Raw genomic sequence first — 21,981 nt, forward strand, 5'->3', positions numbered from 1 at the left:
TAGTTTTAGAGGCATTTTATTATAGTTGAAAATCAGATTATAAAAAAAAAAATTTTAGATTTTAATATTTTTTATTTTAATTTTTACTATTGAGGGAGGAAAAAAAATTTTTATTTCAATTAACAAATATATTGTCATGTAAAAGCAACTTGAGAATTCTTTTCTATTTTTCAAAGAAAAAAACCTTTTACTTTTATACATATTATATAAAACAAGAAAACTCTTATCAAGCAGTCGTTAAATTCTTCAACAGCCACTTACGTCGCATTACAAGTTAATGCACCTTACTGCGTATTTTTTTTTTTTTTTTTTTTCATCTCACATATAAAAATGATGGTTCATATCTGTCTATATAACAAATATAAAATTATAAATGAAAATGATTTTAATTTCATATATAATATCTAATATTTATGAAACATAAATTCATATTTTAGCGAAACAGGAGAAAAATAAAACGATCTTCATGAGAAAATAACGATCATGAGCAGTTAAAAAAAAAAAAAAAAAATTTGAAAAAAAGAGAGAGAGAGAGAAAGGGTGTAAAATGAGTAAAAAGATTTTCTTTGTCGCTTTACAATGAGAACGAGAAAAGGATAAAAATGCAGGCTTTTGTTTGCTTCTGCTTGAATATTTATTTCCGCTCGCTCGAAAGGAAAATTCTTTAACATTGCTATATACTGGCCTTGGAAAAGTGTGGGGTGCGATTCAAGTTTCTTCATCACCCAGTATATGTATATGCTTACGTGGCATGGAATTCACCCTACTTTTAGTTCACCCCCAACGTATATGTATACATATATATATATATATATATAGTGATAGTGTGACAGGCGGCTACGCTCAAAGCCCATTCACAGCATTGATTTTTCTTTTGGGGTCCGAGCGATCTAACCCCCGCAAACTCGGCTTCAGGATCGTGTCATTGCCCTCGAAAAATTATGTGCCATTTTTTTTCTGTGCCACATATATCTCAACATTCACTTCAATTCTTTTTATATATATACGGAAAAATTCTTACATATCAACTATTTTTTTTATTTTTACTCAAAATTCAATTAATTATTTGATTTTTTATAAAAATTGAGTAAAATTTTATTTTTTAAAAGTTAATTTCAATCAAATATATATTTTTCATGGAAAAATTCAATTTCTTTTTTATAAACGAATAAATATAATAGGCCAATTTGTAGCAAAAAAAAAAAAAGCATAGGATAAAAAATTCTTATCTCTATATCATGATTTATAAATTTCGTATGGAAATTATTTTTATCCTCTTATATATTGTGTGTATATGAAAAGAACGATAACGAAGGAAACTTGCATCTTTTTTTTTTGTTAGCTTTTGAATAGGAGCGTCCTGTTACATGCAAACAGCAGGTGTGCTAGTTAATGGGACTCGACTCACAAAAAAAAGAGAAAAAAAAAAAAAAAAATGGTAAAACGACAACCAATTATTATTACTTACGTCAATTCAGCTCTATTGAAAACTAGATCTCCTAGCGTGAAAAAATTGCTGACGTAATTCAAAATAACAAGAACTAATCATATTTGAGGAATATAAAAGAATTTTCTCCCCGTATACCTATTGATGTTATATATTTGTTGTGATTATATTATATAAATTAAAAGAAAATGAGTAGTTTTTTTTTTTTTCTTTTGAAAAGAAACAAATCTAAAATCAATTTCTTATTTTTCAATATATAGACTTTAATCTTTAATAAATCTTTTGTGGGATTTAATTTGGATTTTTTTTTTTCAAAATCTATTTTATTCAAGAAAATCAGATTCAATTTTGCCCTTTTGAAAAATTGCAAAAATATCCCCAAGAAAAAATTTATGATGATCTATTCTATCAGCAATTTTTTTTTATCGGCTTAAATTTTTTTTCTCTAAAAAAAATTTTTATTATTAAATTATTCTGATTTAGAAAAAAAAATTTCCTTTTTGTAAAAATTGAGTTAAAAAATTTCATTTTCTGAATTATTTTCCAGCTGTTTAAATAATTTAAGTGAAAATTTATTTAGAAACAAGTAGTAGTGTAAAATTTATCTACGAGACAGTTTCAACAACAAAGTGTCAAGTCTCAAGTAACGTTATGAATTTATAAACCTCCGTTATTTCGTCACCTTAAGATGCAGAGAACGTCAGGCTCGTCGAGGGTGAAAATGATTCGGGGCAAGACGCGGGTCATATATCGCCGGAAATTTCCTCGCGCAACGTATATATACGAGAGAATGAGAGAGAGAGAGAGAGAGAGAGAAAGAGAGAGAGAGTCTGTGTATGTTTGCGTAAAGCGATGAAAGTTTCGTCTATGTAACCATATTCTTCATCACCTGCTACTGTAACCAGCCTTCGCAAACGGCTTCCTGAATATTATACGAGACTCAAAGTGCTTTAGAGTGCGTGCACATGATGGAGACGAAAGCAATCACTTTCGCAAATAAAACTTCTTTGCAGCTTTTATTTGAAGATCATTCGTTGAGCGTTGCAAAATTTTCCCCGAGCGCGGAATTAATAAATGAGTACCTTTAAAAGACAGAATATCAAAGTATCACGCTCCTATTTCCCTCCCCCCCTCCTCCTTCTAATTATTAACGGGACATTTTTTTTTTTTCAACATTTTGCAAATTTTTTTTTTCCTAAAAATTTTTTTTTCTTTGCCTAAAAAAGAAAAAGAACAATTTTCGTAATTTTAGAGAATAAAATAATAATATGATAGAAATTTTAAAACAAAAAAAGCGATTACAATTTAGAGTCTATTTTGTGGTAGTTTGCGAACAATATGGGCAAATATAGACTTTTATATTATAAGCTTTTTGCAAAGCCGGAATTGCGTATTTGCAAGAGTTCCTGTCAGGGTGAGCATTGTTCTTTTGTTCACAATGTCAACCACAAACCGCAATGTTGACGAATCAATAAGACTGAACTTGATTGTCGCTCGCGGTATCGGCCGAGCGTGTGGTCTGGACATTTAGTTATAGGAGCCACACTTGTCACTCCATCCTAATATATATATATATATATATATATATATATATATATATATATTTTTTTTTTTTTCCACGACAGCCACAAAACACTTGAATTATTTCAATTGAAATAATATATTTATCGGAAAAATGTTTCTTCTCTGGCAATTTTGAATTTTTCTTTTCCAAATAATAACGAAGAAAATGTAAAAATAAAAAAAAACTATAAATATAATAACAATAAAAAAAAAATAATAATAGTTTTCTACTAAATATTAGTAGTTTCCTACTAAAAATTAATAGTTGCCTATTAACATTAGTCCTTAACTACTAACAATTAGTAGTGTTCTACTAACAATTAGTAGTTTCCTACTTACGATTATAGTAGTGTTCTACTGAAAATAAGTAGTTTTCTACTAAGAATTAGTCCTTTTTTACTAAGGATTATTAGTTTCATTCTAACAATTAGTAGCTTTCTACTAACAATTAGTAGTTTTCTACTTACAATTAGTATTTTTTTACTAACGATTAGTAGTTTTGTAGTAACAATTAGTAGTTTTATACGTTTATTAATTTTCTACTACCGATTAGGAGATTTTTACTAATAATTAGTATTTTTCTACTCACGATTGGTACTTTTCTACTAACGATTAGTACTTTTGCACTACCGATTAGTAGATTTATACTAATAATTAGTACTTTTCTACTAACAATTAGTCTTTTTTTACTAAGGATTATTAGTTTCATTCTAACAATTAGTAGCTTTCTACTAACAATTAGTAGTTTTCTACTTACAATTAGTATTTTTTACTAACGATTAGTAGTTTTGTAATAACAATCAGTAGTTTTATACTAACAATTAGTAGTTTTATACGTTTAGTAATTTTCTACTACCGATTAGGAGATTTTTACTAATAATTAGTATTTTTCTACTAACGGTTGGTACTTTTCTTCTAACGATTAGTACTTTTGTACTACCGATTAGTAGATTGATACTAATAATTAATATTTTTATACTAACTATTAGTAGTTTTGTAGTAACAATTACTAGTTTTATACTAACAATTAGTAGTTTTATACGTTTATTAATTTTCTAATACCGATTAGTACTTTTGTACTACCGATTAGTAGATTTATACTAATAATTAATATTTTTCTACTAACGATTAGTAGTTTTATATATAAACAATTATTAGTTTTCTACTAACAGTACAACGGTTACTAATTACTAATTAGCCATCAGTGACCAATTAAAATTAAAATAAAATACAGTAAACATTTTTTTTAAAAACTTTAAACGCAATTTTTTCTTATTATTAATGGTTTGTGGTTAAATACAAGAATAATTATAACACTTTCAATAACTAGCTATACGCAAATTAGCAGAAAAAAAAATTAATGAGATAAAATAACGGGTGTTTTTCTATTCGCAAAGGGGAGGAAATAATTATTTTAAAGGGTAAGGTTTTTGAATGTTCTTTAAAAAGATGTTAATCAGAACACACACACACATATATATATATATATATATATAGTACACGCGGGTATAGGCGGCAAAATTGTGGTCTGTTGAAAAAAAAAAAAAAAAATGAAAAAGAAAAGTGTACCCTGTCTTTTTCAAGTTGAACTGAAATGAACGAGCTATACGTATATATGAGTGTGAGGGCGGCCTTCTACCCTCTTGGTAGTTTCAACCCTAAATGGCAGCTCGCCAAGTGTGCTAACGCCATACCGCACATGCAAGCACCCTCTCGCGACACGCATACGCTGTAGGTCCCATTCAATGCGTCGTGTACACGCACTGCACGCGGTGAGCACACAATGCTCGCAAACACTTTGCATTCGTAAACACGCGTAAACAACAGTCGTGGTTTCACACCTTAGCCCATTGCTCCATCATCGAGAGAGAAAGAGAAAGATCCAAGTTTATCATTTTTAATATTTATATCGCAATTTTCTTATTACGATTCTAATTACTATTATATAATTTCCTTTTTTAAATTTCAATAGAATAGAAAAATAAATAAATATTGGTAAATAAATTTTTAATTTTTTTTTTCTTTTTCAATTTTTATTCATCAGTGAAACGAAAGTTGTCTGACTATAGACTGATTTGTTCTACTGAAAATGAAAATGGAATTATGAGTTACAGCCAAACTTTTATGTAACGGAAAAAAAATTGTTCTGCCATTAATAGAGTTGTACTTTCCTAAGAGAGATATTCTTAAGAAGCTTGACACACAGTGTGGAGGGTAAACAAAAAAAAAAAAAAAAAAAAAAGGTATAAAGACAGCCGCACGCTTTTCAACGATATTGCGAGAGTTCGTTACGGAGCCATGCAATTCGCTTCCGCGTAATTCCAATAATACCAGCAATCATCCTGTCACCGGTTTAAGCTCCCGTAAGCTCCAGCAGCTTTTCGCTGCAAGCGATGAGCACGCGGAGGCGGTACCTTCCCCTGGGGAATCTATTCGTTTTCTTTTCCAAGTTCCACATATACACAACTATCTTTCAACCTCTTTTGTTTGCCTTCAAGAATGACCATCCTTAGAAAGCTTCCACATAACAATTTTTTTCCAAAAAAAAAAAAATATTTTATAATTCGAGGACAAAAAAATAAAAAAAAAAACAAGTAATTTTGAAATGAGTTTCTTTTGACAAAAAAAAAATAAATATTAGAGGCGGTTTTTAAAGGTAAAAGAGAAGGTTAAAATGGACAGTGACGAGTAGAAAAGCTTTTTGGTATAAACAGTGGCCTGGCTTTTCTCGGAAAGTTTAATTAAATAACGAGTGGGTGAGAGACGTGAGACAGCTAGAAACACAAGCTTCGCTGGTAAGAAAGCCCAGACTCGGAGAACAGGAATGGACTCGACCGAGGTGGCAAGTCGCTTGATGACTTGCTAGTTATTTAATTAGCCCGGAGATTCTCTGCCGCCCAGTTTCAAACCTCCCTCTCCCCTCTTCTTCTTCTTCTTCTTCTTCTTCTTTGGGCTCTTTTTCCGCAATCTCATCCCCCTGCAAAACGACCAACTTCACCATCTTCGTCTCTGACAAAACTTCTCTAGAGCCATGGTGGTGGTGGTGGTGGTGCCAAGTTCCTTTATGACTTCCGCGTGCGAACAATCTGGAGTTCATTTTCAAAAGCAGAGATAAAATAATTCTCACGACAAATTCGAAATGTAGACTACCCACAATAAAATTATAACTTTCCTTATCAAGTTTCACAAGATACAAACTGTGATAATTTAACCCTCATTAAACTTTACTAAATCAAATATTACTTTTCTTTGTGTTTCATTTTTTTTATAATTGAATTATTTTTTCAGAAAAACAAAAGTTAAAATTATTGTATTATTTGACAAAATAAAATGTTTTGTGAAATAATAAAAAAAATGTCGATTATTTCGTAAACCTTGGAAAAATAATTAATCAACAATAATAACTTTCTTATTACGATGTTACTTTTCCAATTCGAAATTTTTTTTTTTTTAAAGTTAAAAAAAAGTTTTAATTATTGCATGGACGATTTATAAAGTATCTATCCCGTTACAACAACAAAAAATAACTTTTCAAGAATTTTAATTCTTCCAATGCACATCTGAGAAGAAAAGTTATATATATATATATATTTGAAAAACTCTTTTCCTATCTGCGCTAAAGTTTTATAATTTACGAGAAGGAGAACAAATTTTTACATTCCTCACAAACCACGGAAATCAAAACAACTTGGAGAAAAATATATCGAAAATGCCAGTCTAGAAAAATTTATTTTTAATTTCCAAAAATCTTCTTATTTATTTTAATGAAAAGAATAATTGCAAAAAAAAAAGAGTGATTGAAAAATGAGCAAAAAGTATTAGGGTTTTTTAATTATAGTGAAATAAGTTTTTTTCTTAAAAAAAAAAAGCAGAGATTTAAAGAAAGGAAGACTTTCTATATAGAGAAGAAGTTGACCTGTTTTTCTTTTATCCGGCTTCCCCCTCCCCCCCCCCTTTCTCTCTTTTGTTGGACGTAAATTTGTTTAGATTACACCCGACGTTTGCAATCACCCTACTCCTTTCTCGCTCCCTTTTGCAGGCGAGGGAATTTAATTTTGAGAAACACAAACATCCCACAATTAAGGGCAAGTGAAATAGGACCGAAGGTAATGTTGACGGATGATGCCGAAGACTACTCTTAATTAACCGTCGAATCAATATTTGAACGAAAGTCCTTTTATTAAGGTTACCAATGGCCATCTCCACGGGTGTCACGTAGACAAAAAAAAAAAAAAATAAATTCCACTTTGAAAGTTAATTGATAAAAAGTGTAATTAGAATTTAAATACATAGATAACTTTTGTTGTCTCTCCCACTCTCTTTCTCTTTCGATACTAAGCATTTCATTGAATCTATTTAATCTATTTAAAAGTATGTTAAATTTACTACTTGAATCGAATAATTTTTAGATCCTCCGAGAGAGGCACTCTGTTGAAATTGCTTTGTTTACTTTTCTTTTTATGAGTTGAGATTTGAAACTGCGCAATCTTTCTTCATTGTAACCGCGAGTATATATCGAGTAATACGACTTGGGTGCCGCCATTTCATGGAGAAAGAGAGAGAGAGAGAGAGAGAGAGAGAGAGAGAGAGAGAGAGAGAGAGAGAGAGAGAGAGAGAGAGGGGGGGGGGATATCATCGCCACTGGGGAAATTCGTTTCGTTTCGAAATCCAATTAAAAATTATATACCACACCCCTGCCCTTTATATGTAACGAAGCTGCTGCAAGTTGTAACTTTTGTCGGCAGATACTATCGAGCTTTCTAATCCTATGGTCATTTACGACCAAGTAAACCTTTACGGATACAAATAAAACTATATACATCGTTGGAGAGTTGAAAAAAAAAAAATCCTCGGATTTTTCCACCCCCCCGGTTCTCATTGATTTTCATTGTTCACTTTTGCCTTACTTTTCATCACAATTTTTTTTTAACAAATTTAATTTTTTCTTATTCCTAAAAAATAGTGCAGCGAAAAAAAAAATTTGTTACAGCTTTTACCGCAAGCGCAACAGTTGAGGAAATAAATTATTATGGCTAATTGTATTAACTTCCATATCTCGTGCAGAAATTTTGCCAAGGCCCATATCGGGTCCAAATTAGGTTGCCCTATTAGGGAATAGGCGCGCCTGATGTGGCCCTGATCAGGTTTGGCGTTTCATTCCCTATTAGGGCCCTGACAAGGCAATTTATACACATATATCTAGATCTAAATCGTATTTTAATTTAGTAATTTTTTTTTACCAAAAAAAAATTAAAACAAAGAGAATTTTTTTCTTGGATAATCGCAAGATGACGGGACTTATAAAATTTCAAGAAGATATTTTTTGTCAATTTTATTTTATTTTTGGTTTTGTTTTGTTTTTTTTTTTTTGACGCGAAGGATTTCCGGAGCCGACGATAACAATGTTCTGCTGCATAAATAAAGCACGTATATGCTGAACGGGTGATCAATATTGAATGTGATGAAAGTAAACCGGTTGCGCGCGCGACCCTTCGCGGACGCAGCCGTTTGTGTAATTTAATGCCTGGTAAATACAGCGCGGGAGTAGTTTTGCGCCGTAATCTAGATGAATTTGCCGACAGTCCGGCACACCCTCTCAACTACGTGTACGCCCCGTCAATTATCCAAGGGCAGGAAAAAAAAAATGAGTGGAAAAATATAGATAAACATGATTTTTCGTCGTTGAGTCCCGCCTTGTTAATAAGAACAGTTACACTTAATTTCTATCATCGACCTTTATGAGTCCTTTAGAAATTATTTATATTTATTACACTGAAATTCAATTTTTTTTTTGCTTTAAACAATTTTTTAATGGCAACTGGAGCCTTTGCAAAAATTTTACCAGGGCCCAGATCGGGGCCGGATTAGACTGCCCTATTAGGGAATGAAACACCGTGCCTGATTAGGAAATTCACATTTTCTGCTAGCCCTGATAGGGGTCTGATCAGGTGTGGCGTTTCATTCCCCACTAGGGCCCTGTTAGGGCAATTTTTACACGAGGTGTAAAAAGCTACGTGTACTAGGGCGCTATCAGGGCCCTAGTAGGGAATAGCCACATCTAATCAGGGCGACCAGAAAATGTGGATTTTCTAATAAGGGCCACATCAGGCGCGCTTATTCCCTAATAGGGCAGTCTAATTTGGCCCCGATTTGAGCCCTGACAAAATTTCTGCACAGTGATAATTCCGTTTTTTTATAGTATAATTTTCCAAAGTCGAATTTTATAGAAACAACAATTATTTTTGCATCATCTCGACTCGAAATTAAAAAAGTACAAAGTAAAATGAAAGGGACCTTATAGTTGAAAAAAAAATCTAGATTATGTTTATGGCAAATTTGATTAAAAATTCATTTTTGAGGAATGAAATGAATATGAAATCCGGAATAATATTTACTGAATATTTTTTTATGTTACAATGGTTTGTACCGTAATTTTTTTTTTGTTTGTAATTTAAAGCGAAAAAAAATAGCAGTTGTTTTTTGAAAATGTTATATTTTTTTTCACTCATATACGTAAGAGAATCACTTTTATTATGCCGCATGCCCAAAGGGAAAACAGTAGAGGATGGGTTTTGCGCGAGATGGCTATATATTTTGTTGGAAAAAGTATGGATGGAACATAGCAGGGGTGTAATATGAGAACACGTAATGCCATTATAATGCGGACACGACTGAATCCAACGTAGTTGCGTCATGGAGAACACGTTTTGAAGGACGAGGACTGCCAGGAACGTGGTGACGTCTGGATAACGGCTCTGCTTCACGTATTACGAGAAGATAAATTTCCACGCGACCGAAGCTTTTCCCTCTCTCTTTATATATATATATATATATATTTTTCTGCTTTTCTTTCTCGTTCTTCTTTCGTTATATTCACTGGACGTCTGTTTTTGTATTTTTCATGGAAAAATTTTTTTGATTAATACCCTGACAATTATGAGTTGAAATTTTTTTTTTATTCCTCTAATGGCATATTTTTATTTTCGAATTAGAGAAATTGAATGAATTTTCAATGGGGCAATATTAGTTTCGACAAATATTTTTGCTTTATGAAGGATAAGAGATGCAAAAGGAAAGGACTAAGAACATTTTGTCGGTGGATTTGCATTTGGAATCCTAAAATACGGTGGCAAATCTCTTATTCCATATTCCCGAGTAGGAGAAAGATTTTTTCACTCTGGTTTTATTTTTAACCTATCCCGAACTCTTCTCGTAATTCTCTGGCTCTCGTTCATTCAATCTTTACCCCTTCTTGTTCTGTCTTTTTTCTCTCTAGTTTATTTCTCTCCTTCTCTATTTCTCTATCTTTTTTCTCTCTTCCTCTCTCTCTTTTTTCTCTTTCACCCCTTTTTTTTACGCAGCGGAGCCACGTGTTATCCTTTATTCTTTCGCTCGGACGGCTTGCCTTCATTCCCTCTCGTCCGGTTGTAAAAAAGGCTGAGTACGTGTGTTTCGTAACTTTGTCAGCGTTTTTTTTAAATCCCCATCTCTCTTGCATGCGCAAAGCCGGTATCATGGACGCAACACATATAATTGCGAGTGCACACACAGAGAGGAAGAATTCTAATTCGTATCTCTCTCTCTCTCTCTCTCTCTCTCTCTCTCTCTGACGTCGAGTTCCAACTATATCGTTGTGTAGTAGCATTCTGTAAAACGTTGCCCCGGTACCAATTAGGGGAATTCAAGAGAGCGCTCCACTAGGATTTAGTAGTCTAATTAATGAAATTGATTTGACCAGGATGTTACAATCGGTAACGGCCTTTGAGTCTCCCGGCAACATTTTCGGATAGGCAATCGTTAAACCTTCTCTCTCTATCTCTAATTCCAAATTCTTATATTTTAACCAGCCTTTAATAAATAAAATTTTTAATTTCGAAAAATGAAATTATTTTTCTTTGTGTTTTGCAACAATTTTGTATTTGAATTTTAAATATTAATAGAGAAACAAAGTTACATTGAAACAATTTAATAGACAGTCGTAGAATAAAAGGGGTAAATTATTTATCACCACATTCTCAAGAATTGCGATTATATACTCAAAGTTGAACGCAATAAGGCTGAAGTATCTATAACACTCTTTGACCTACTCCATATGGACGCACCCTTGCTTACATTTCCCAGGACGTACGCGATAAATTCTCCGGTCAACTGTTTGATATAAAAAAAAAAAAAAACTATTCCCTTCATTAGCATGATAAAATAATCACACTATATTAGTAAATTAATTTCGAAAGTATTTTTTTTTTTTTTAATAGGGAACAATGAAAAATTAGTTTGATAAAAAGTTTTGACGATTCAAATTACTTTTTCCGATGTTTAAAACGTTCTTTCTTCCGAACAGCTGGGGCAATTCTTGAGATTTTTCTCAAAGAGTCTCAGGAATCAAAGGGGTCTAAAATGTTCTGAGAAAGAAGAAGAAGAAGAAGAAGAAGAAGAAGAAGAAGATGGGTGGGTGAAAGATGTTGGTAAGAGAAGAGCCTGCAAGTCGTGGAAATAAAGGACTCGAATTTCTCGAAAGTTTGATAGCCGAGCCCCAACGCCCATACCCTCCAAGTCCAAAACTATGTTTGCTCGTTGAACAACAACGAACAACAAACACTGGGCAAACCGCTCTCGCTGGAACTCCCTCCAGTATAAGGATGGGCTTTGAGTGCTTCGTCCGAGAGATGGTCCCTTTACTCTCCTCTCTCTCTCTCTCTCTCTCTCTCTCTCTCTCTCTCTCTCTCTCTCTCTCTCTCTCTCTCTCTCTCTCTCTCTCTCTCTCTCTCTCTCTCTCTCCCAACGAATAGATCGATAACCCTGTGAGACTTTCCACTCGTATATGAGAGATTCTTTTTCAATCGCCCCAGCCCAAAAAGTCGATGTTCTTGGATTGGCTTTATACTTTGGTAAATTGTTGTCCTATATCACAGTAATAAATCCCCAAAATATAAACTCATTAAAAAAATATTTGTAGAAAGTAGAGGGGGTTGAAGTTTTGACGTTAAGGGTAACATTGTCATTTTCAAATCCGTATAACTATGACAAAAGTTAATGAATTTTAATTTATATATAATGAATTTTAATGCATTTTTCACGTACTTTTCAAAAATGTATACGAAAATTAAAAAAAAAAATTTTTAACCCCTTTTTTTTCAAAATCAACCCTTATTTTTCGATTTTCACCCCTTCGGGTTTTTTTTTTTTTTTTTTTTTTATTTTTATTGGAAAGCTGAGGTTTTTTCCTATGAGCTATGTAAATATGAAAATGGGACAACAATAATTTTGTGAGAAACAGAATATTAAAGTAGGCGGTGCACCCGCGCTATCGACGCAAAGATGAGTACCCATCGTTGTACGCACTTATATTATTCCTGTTTACTTCAGTAAATATATATAGTCGAATTTTTCGTTAATTTTGAAAAATTTATAAATTGTTATAAACAAATGCAAAAATTTTTTTTTAACATTCGAGATTAGTTGCATTGTATTTTTAGGACCTTAAACTATAAGAAACCATTATAAAAAAAATTGATTTTTTGTTCGATAACATCGTTTTCTCAGACCCGGTCACATATATGCTTTTATTTAAAAAATATTTATATTTTTGTTTAAATTAAATAATTATGTAAATTAATCAATCAATAATTATACACTTGAATTATTTCTTTAATCAAGCTGCCTATTAAATATTATTATTAATTTACTCTTTTCAAATGTTCTCTTGTTTTCAAATTTTTCCCGCGTGTTAGTTAGTTTGCTGTCTTTTCGCTAGATGGCTTACGGCTTTTTAGTAACTCGCAACTAAGACTGATCGCTGCACATATAAAAGGGCTGACTATATTCAAATAATTTTCTTCCTCAATTTATTTTGAGAATATTGTGTTCAAGGTAAGTATTTTCGAGGTAAGTATTTTAGAGTTTAATTAACGTTTTATTTTTCAATTCGAGATTTTAAGTATAATTTACTTAAAATTATTATTTTCGATAAAATGGCAAAAGCCAAAGAAAGCTCCAAACTTGTTTGGAGAAATGAATGTGTAAATCCTTTAGGAAAAGAAAAACACAAATCAAATGATTTACGTCGCGTTTCAAATTATTTAAGAGAAAAATTTTCGACATTACCGGAAGATTCAAAAATTTGTTCTAAGTGTAGAAAAGAGATTTATAAATTAAAAACTACTCAAGATGATTTAAATTCAAAATTAAATTCTTCTGTTTCTAATATTGATTTTTCTGATCTTATTGCCTCTAATATTGAATCTTCTGATGCTGAAATTGACGAGCTGGATGATGATAAAGATGTTGATTTTGTGTCAGTTATGCCACAAAATTCTTCATTACCCCAATGTGATGACTTAAATCATAAAGCAGCTGTTGAAGTTTTAGAAGCAATTATTGAGAAATTTAAAATATCTCCTAATAGATCTGAAAGAATTCAACTTCTCACACTTGCACCAAAGTCATTGGGCAGAAAAAAAATTATGTCAATGTTTGGTGCATCCGAACGCAGCGTTAGGATTGCAAAAAAGTTGGTTTCAGAGCAAGGGATTCTAGCACTTCCTGCTCCAAGGAAAGGAAAACCTTTGGATTCTGACGTTGAAAAACTTGTAAAACAGTTTTATCAACAAGACGATAATAGTCGCTTATTAGCAGGGATGAAGGATTTTGTATCGATTCGTAAAAGTGATGGGAGTCGGGAGCATGTCCAAAAAAGATTGGTACTCTGTAATCTTAAAGAGTTGTACTCTCTTTTTAAAAGTGAACATAAAGAAGTTGAGATATGCTTTTCAAAATTTGCTCAGTTGAGGCCTGCAAATTGCGTTTTAGCTGGAAGCAGCGGAACTCATACAGTATGCGTTTGCGTGTATCATGAAAATGTGAGACTAATGATAGAAAGTATTGGCATTCAAGCTTTAATAAACGATTCACAGGTAAATGTTGAAAATTATAGCGATTGCATCAATCTCCTAATCTGTTCGCATCCAACAAGTAGTTGTTATTTAGGAGGCTGTGAATTCTGTCCTGGTGAGTCAAAAGTTGAAGAAAATTTAATTAAATATTTCGAGGAAAATGAAATTGACGAAATTAAATTTGATTCCTGGACGCAAACAGATAGGTGTGCTTTAAATACCATCATTTTAAGTACAGACGATTTTGTAAACGAACTTTGCCAAAAATTGATGAAACTGAAGTCACACCATTTTATTGCAAAAGAGCAATCATCGTTCATGAAAAGTTTGAAAAATTCTCTGCAAAAGGATGAATTTCTCATTACTTGTGACTTTGCAGAGAATTATGCTTTTGTTTTACAAAATTCTGCTCAGTCTTTCCATTGGAATAACGACCAAGCCACTATTTTCACAGTGGTGATTTATTATAAAGAATTTGAGAAACTGGAGCACAAAAGTATTGTAATAATATCTGACAATTTGACTCATGATACTGCTGCCGTTTATGTTTATCAAAATATAATAATAGATTATTTAAAAACTAATTTTCATCCTAAGAAGTTGTACTACTTTACGGATGGTGCTGGGCAACATTTCAAAAATAAAAATAATTTCGCCAATCTTTTGGCTCACCTGGCAGATTTTGGAATAGTAGCTGAATGGCATTTCCATGCTACAGCTCATGGCAAGGGTCCTTGTGACGGGGTTGGAGCAAGTATAAAAAGAAATGCTGCACGATACAGCCTCCAATGCTCCTCTGAAAATCGAATTTTGACTGCAAAAGCCCTTTTTGATTATACAAAAATATATTGCAAAGAAACCGTAACTTTCTACAGCAGTAAAGACGCTCATCTTGAGGCTACTCAAAATTTAAAAAGAAGATTCGACGATGCTCAAACCGTACCAGGTACACTACAATATCATTCTTTTGCAGTCACAGAAGATAATAAGTTACAATTAAAAAAATTTTCCACGGCATTGGAGTGTGATTATTTTACTAAAAAAACAAAAAAAATTCCTGCACGCGTTTCTCAACAAAAAATAAGCAACAAAAAAAGCAATAAAAAATCTAAAAAGTAATCAAATATCCTTCATTTCAACATAATTCAAATAATAAACATCCTTTTATCAGATTAAAAATAATTTTTTCTAAATTAATCCCAAAATAATATTTAAACCAGATTATATCCAATAGTTCATTTAAATTAATAATTTCATACCTATTAAAAACATGTTCTCTTTTTATTAATTTTTAATTTATCATTTTTCAAAATTTAAATTTCTTTCAGTAATAGTAATGCAGGCATTATTTTATGGACAGTCTCAACCCTGTAGAATGCAGAGAGCTGTTACTGAAGTAAACAGGAATAATATAAGTGCGTACAACGATGGGTACTCATCTTTGCGTCGATAGCGCGGGTGCACCGCCTACTTTAATATTCTGTTTCTCACAAAATTATTGTTGTCCCATTTTCATATTTACATAGCTCATAGGAAAAAACCTCAGCTTTCCAATAAAAATAAAAAAAAAAAAAAAAAAAATACCCGAAGGGGTGAAAATCGAAAAATAAGGGTTGATTTTGAAAAAAAAGGGGTTAAAAATTTTTTTTTTTAATTTTCGTATACATTTTTGAAAAGTACGTGAAAAATGCATTAAAATTCATTATATATAAATTAAAATTCATTAACTTTTGTCATAGTTATACGGATTTGAAAATGACAATGTTACCCTTAACGTCAAAACTTCAACCCCCTCTACTTTCTACAAATATTTTTTTAATGAGTTTATATTTTGGGGATTTATTACTGTGATATAGGACAACAATTTACCAAAGTATAAAGCCAATCCAAGAACATCGACTTTTTGGGCTGGGGCGATTGAAAAAGAATCTCTCATATTTGATTACTCGGCAAACATGTCCAAGTTTATCGCGTGGCGGCCCCGACGCCAGCACACTTTCGCATTTAGTTCTTTTATATTAAAACTGCTTACCTAACGGGTCGATAAAGTTTGAACCCATTCTTCCCAAACGCAATCATTCCATCCTATTATTAGGTCTTGACCTCATAATCGAAAACCTCCATAAAAAAACAACTATATTGAATTTTCACTCTTCTCCCCAAGTTACATTGTTTTCACATTTTTATACAGTCAATAAAAATAACAACTTTTATCCTTCATTTTATAATTTTTAAATTTAAATTAATTAATTTTATTTTTCAAATACAAAAATTTAATTTAAATAAAAATTATTTGATTCAAGTAAATATTTACTAATTCGAAAAAAAATTGACAATAGTGTAAAAAAAAATTGAGTATTTTTTTGTAAAAAACATTACAATATCGATAATTTGGAAACCAATTGCCTAAAACCGAAACCCCATAACTTGTGTATTATAGATGACTTTGTGGGGGTGAAGGGGGTTGGTTTCTTTTCTGTTAAGCTCGTTATTCGATTCTTTAAAGTTCCGCACTCGAGCGAGTCCTAACCACGCAAATCCTCTCGAGCATGCCATGAATAACGAAGGATCGTCCCTCTTGCTTGGGAAGCATCACCCCGTAAAGTTTTTTGACACGAAATATCGATCAACTGACTCGAAAGAGTGTTTGCGTCTCCCCCCCCCCCTCCGCTCCCTAGAGATATAGAAACCATCGAAAAAAAAAAAATTGGGATAAAGAAAATATTCCATCGTTCCAAATCGTAGTCATGTCATTTTATAATGTGCATAATATAGAAAAAAGTCAAGATTTCTTTCGCCCCCTAATTCTCGTTTAAAATCCTCTTATCAATCTTGAAAAAAAACGCTTTATTCCTAAATTGGTGATTTTTACAAGTACTTTTGAAAATAAAAAATTATTTCTTTTATTAAAAGAAAAATTTATTTAATTCAAATATAATTGTTTACTATCAAATAAATATTTATTTTTATCAAATAATTTATAATTTTGTATCAAGTACCTGACTTTTATTATTGTATCAAACAATTTTTATTTGTAATAATGAATTTTTTTTTTTGTATCAACTATTTGAAACAATTAATTAATTAACCCAAAAAAACAAATTATTTTTACTTGTAAATAATTTAAACCCGTGCAAAAATTCGCCAACCTGGTTGAAACAGTGAACCTGACTGGGGCGAAACCAGGCTATGGTCGGGCCTCGATTTTAATCGAAAGAGGGCTTTTTCTGTGGCCCCGATTGGATTTCTTGTTTCATACGAATTTGGAGCTTCCCGACGTGGGGCTTGACAGTGCCCTTTTAAAATTTCTGCACGGAAAACGGAAAATGCACGGAAAATATATATATATATATAAGAGGATGATACATCTGCACAAAAATTTGACATAACAGAAATGGTAAATTATTATTATTATATTTTTTTTGGTGGGGGGTTTGAAAAGAAGAGATAAAAATGATGAATATAAGAGAAATTGTTATTGCAAGAAGATTCAGAATAAAGGTGAATTAAGAGCACTTTTTCCCTTCACACACACAAATATCTATTATTAAGTGAAATTTTCGCTCCGTTGGCTCGTCAATTCTTCAAAAAGCTCCCGCTGAGCTTTTTTGTCTTTGTCCATAATAGTCATAACAATATAAGGGCATAGAGGAAGTCCTCAAAATTAATTATCTTTGCACTTGATGAATTTTCAACACGCGGTATATTTAATGCATAAAAATTAATCTTTCCACAATTTTTTATATTTAATAACTAAAAAAAAAAGATACTAACAAATAATCCCTTTAATCTGTTTCAGGCTGTGCATTTGTTAAATTTTCGTCGCACCAAGAAGCACAGGCGGCGATTAATTCTCTTCACGGTAGCCAAACTATGCCGGTAAGTTTATAAAATTTTCCTTTGGAAAATATTTGTCAAATCCAAATATTTTTTTTGTTTAAAAAATGATTTTCTGATTATTATTATTATTGTTATTGAAAAAAGAAAGAATTTGAAGAATAAAAGCAGAAATTTGTTTCTTCATTTTAAAATGAATCGTTTGCGAGTGCTTTTGGAATCAACTAATATAGAGAACAAGGGAAGTTGTTTCTTTGAAAGGCAAAAGCGTCATTTAGACGAAACTGCCTCAATTCCAGCAGCAAGAGTCGATTTCATAGGAGTCTCGAGGGGAAAACAAACGGATTTTTTTTTTTTTGCGCTGGATTCACATTGTAGGGAACAACGAGCATCATGAGACGGGAAATGAAAATGGTAGCTCGAGCTTGGGCAATGAAGCAGTTATGGTTACCGAGGGTACGAAAGCGAGGACAGAAGGAATAGTCAGAGAACATTGCACTTGGCCAGAGGCTCCATGGGAATAGGAAAGGGCTTGAAGCTTCCAAGTCTATGCAGAAGTTCACGTCACACCAGCAAATACCACTAGTAATGACTCGCCAAACACAAATCTGCATAACACTTGAAAGCAAAGGACTTCCAAAGCCCCCTTCCCCCTCTCACCTTTCTTGTTCTCATCGACTATCCTCAATGCTAGCTTTGGAACTTCCTCGGCTTAGGGTAAGATCAGAAATTTCTAGTTATAATTGAATTGTCAGTGAGTACTCCCTCTCTTTGACCTTAGATCGTTTCTACTGATTGACCAGCTCCGTTATTCGCACGCTTAGGAACTTCACTTCTATCAAATATTAATCTCATTTACTGAGGAAATTATTAAACTTTTGGCAGGTGACAGTTCCTTCGCCAAAGGACTATATATTACTTCCTTCAATATTAAATTAACCGATATGACCAGTCAGAATTATTGTCATTGGTATTACCACGTTTTAGAGCTTAATAGCAATTTCAAAAACGTAAATTTATTTCATAAATTCATAATTAAAGATTTAGCATTTTTAGACACTTTTTTTAAAATAAATATTTGGTAATTAATATTTTGAATAGAAAGGTAGTAGTAATTTTTTATTTTCTTTAATAATCATTTTAGGACAGAAAAGGTAATAAAAACTTTTTTTGAATCTTAAAAGTGATTAAACTTAAATATCATTGTCATTAATTTAATTTATTCATTAGAATCTTTTAGATACTGACATCAAAAAGTTTTTGAATTTAATTTTTAATCATTATTCAAATTAAATAATACACGTCCTGAAAGTTTTAAACATTTAAATAGAAATTTTACAATTTTTAAAAAATTGTTATCAAAATTAAAAAAAAATAGAAGCATCAAATAACGGATTGCAAAGTTTGAAAAAAAAATGCAAAAAAAAAAGTGTTATAATCAATAATAAATTAAATGAAATTATAATAAAAACGAAGGGGGGAAAAAAAAAATTTTTTTTACAGTGAAGAATAATTTCTTCTCGAAATTTGTTGGGAAACGGTAGCCAAAATCCTCACAGGATTGGACCACATGATATTTGCACAAGAGGTTAACAAGCGCGAGGTCGTTGTGATAGAAGTAATATGCAGATTTGTTAATTATGTGTAGACTGCGAGACATGAATGTTATGAAATTTTCGACAAAAGGCGCAGCGTCGAAAGGATTTTGTTGGAAGGGTTGGGAGGAGATGGGACTTGTCAATCCCGACGCTCGTTAAGCCACCGAAAGATCGAATGGGACATCAGATAACGAGTTTAGTTAGACCTTCCATGTACCATCCGAGAGAAAGACTTTTCCGTGCAACGCCCTATGTCGCCCTATATATACACTTCTCTCTCTCTCTCTCTCTCTCTCTCTCTCTCTCTCTCTCTCTCTCTCTCTCTCTCTCTCTCTCTCTCTCTCTCTCTCTCTCTCTCTCTCTCTCTCTCTCTCTCTCTCTCTCTCTCTCTCTCTCTTCATCCCTCAGCGACGATGCAAGGCCCGCAGGGTAATTTGATTTGGCAGCGTTCACTCGACTCATCCCAAAACGTCCAACCTGCCATCCAAAGCGCCCTTATACGTCGGTCACGAAACTACATTACAGCCCACGACATCTCAATTCATACCTATGAAATGAGATATTGATTTGCAATCCGATACGTAGAGTTCACGACACACGACGCGAGTCTACCTTTTCCTTTGGGCGGAAAAAAAAAAAAAATTGTCTCTTTTTTTTAATGGACTTTTTTTTCTCCCCTTTGGAATATCGTGTTTTGCAATTTTTATTTACTTAATAATTTTATTTCAATGTAAAATATAAAAAAAAGAGGATTTTTGTAACTTCCTTCTTTAAAGACTTTTTAATCCTAGAAACATTTATAAGGAAAAAAGAAAATATTAAATTCTTTTTACAAATTACCCCCACAGCACCGGATATTTAAGGATATCCCTGGGACATCCTGGGGATATCCATTTGCTTATGGCGGTTTGGATATCCCTCGGACATCCCTGGGATATCCAAACCGCCGCAAGGCAATGGATATCCCCAGGATGTTCTAGGGATATCCTTAAATATCCGGTGCTGTGAGGGTACAAAGGATTAAAAACCCTTTTCTCTGAATATACCTTTGAGTAATTACTTTTTAAATCTAAATTAGTAAAAAATTTAACTAATTTGAATTAGAGACACGTTTTTTGCTTTTGAATTAGTAAAATTTAATTAGTTCAAAAGCAAAAGGTGAGTCACTAATTTAAATTAGATAAAATTGTCACTAATTCAAAATTTAGAGGGTACTAATTCAACTGTACCAATTTATTTATTCGAGGAATTAGTAACCCTCACAACAAAAGGATATTCAGGATATCCTTGGGACGTCCTGGGGATATCGATTTGTTTTCGGCGGTTTGGATATCCCTGGGATATCTTAGAGATGTCCATGGATATCCAGAGGATATCTTAGGGATATCCGAATCGCCAAAAGCAAATGGATATCCCCAGGACGTCCCAGGGATATCCTGAATATCCTTGTGTTGTGAGGGAATGGTTTTTACTAATTTTTAGTCAAAACTTACTGATTGTTTGTAGAAAACTAATGATTTATTAAAGTTTACTAATTGAAATATTAGACTTACTAAATGAATTAGTGGTTTTCTACTAATAATCAATAATTTTTTACTTACAATTAGTAGTTGTCTGCTAACAATTAATAATTTTCTACTAACAATTTGTTGTTTTCCACTAATAATTAGTCATTTTCTACTAAAAATTAGTAATTTTCTACTAACAATTAGTAGTTTTCTGCTAATAATTAGTAATTTTCTACTAATAATTAGTATTTTCTACTAATTGGTAGTAAAAAAAACAATTAAGTAACAATAGTTAACAAAAGTAAACAATTAGTAGTTTTCTGCTAATAATTAGTAATTTTTTACTAATAATTAGTAATTTTCTACTAATAATTAGTATTTTCTACTCATTGTTAGTAAAAAAACTACTAATTGTTCGTGGAAAACTACTAAATGTTAGTAGAAAATTACTAATTGTTAGCAGAAAGCTACTTATTGTTAGTAGAAAACTACTAATTTAGTAAAGTTTGCTAATTAAAATATTATCCTTAACTAAATTAATTAGTACAAATTAATTCACAATAAAGTGGCACTTATTTTCCATAAAAAAAAAAAATCAGAACACAGTTAATTGATAAATTTTCTAAAGGGTACTAAGGGATCTCTCTCAGTGAAATCCGAATTTGAAAAAGCAACACATAATAGACGTTATGGAGAAAGGGGAATGAGGTTTTGCGAGTTTGAAAAGCCATGAATCGCCTGTTCGCGCATTTTAATCGTCTGTAATCGCGTTTTAAGGAAGCCAGAGGGCTTATTGTATATGTATATGTGCTCGCCAGTTTACTGGATGGTATATTGCATCAAAGGAAGGATTTGAACCATGGTCAGAAGGGTGGCCACTTGACTAAAGTCTGTCTATATACGGAAGAGGAGTCACGGAGGTTACCCTTCTATATGCAAGAGAACGAGAGAGAGAGAGAGAGAGAGTTGAGTTTTCAAGTGGCCCTTTGCTATATACTCGCACAGTCCTCATATCTGAGAAGGGGTGCACTCCCTTGCTCTCTAACAGGCCTTAATCATGACAAGAGCTTTCCTCCAAGTGGAGCAAGAGAGAGAGAGAGAGAGATAGAAGGCATACTACCTTCTAGAAGTTGCAA

At 32.3% G+C, this 21,981-nt stretch overlaps 1 protein-coding gene across 24 annotated transcripts in view; it reads left to right on the forward strand.

Moving 5' to 3' along the window:
- Positions 1–21,981, forward strand: part of LOC127289609 (CUGBP Elav-like family member 4) — a 596,519-nt gene that overhangs the window by 544,160 nt on the left and 30,378 nt on the right. For all 24 annotated transcript variants that reach the window (XM_051317658.1, XM_051317654.1, XM_051317643.1 and 21 more), the window contains one exon: positions 17,702–17,781. In XM_051317658.1, coding sequence (XP_051173615.1) covers positions 17,702–17,781 — 80 coding nt within the window. The remainder of the gene's footprint in view (positions 1–17,701; positions 17,782–21,981) is intronic.

Source organism: Leptopilina boulardi, unplaced genomic scaffold (assembly GCF_019393585.1).
Source record: "Leptopilina boulardi isolate dan_hultmark-lab unplaced genomic scaffold, ZJU_Lbou_2.1 LbouV2_48, whole genome shotgun sequence".
In the NCBI taxonomy this organism is placed as follows: Eukaryota; Metazoa; Arthropoda; class Insecta; order Hymenoptera; family Figitidae; genus Leptopilina; species Leptopilina boulardi.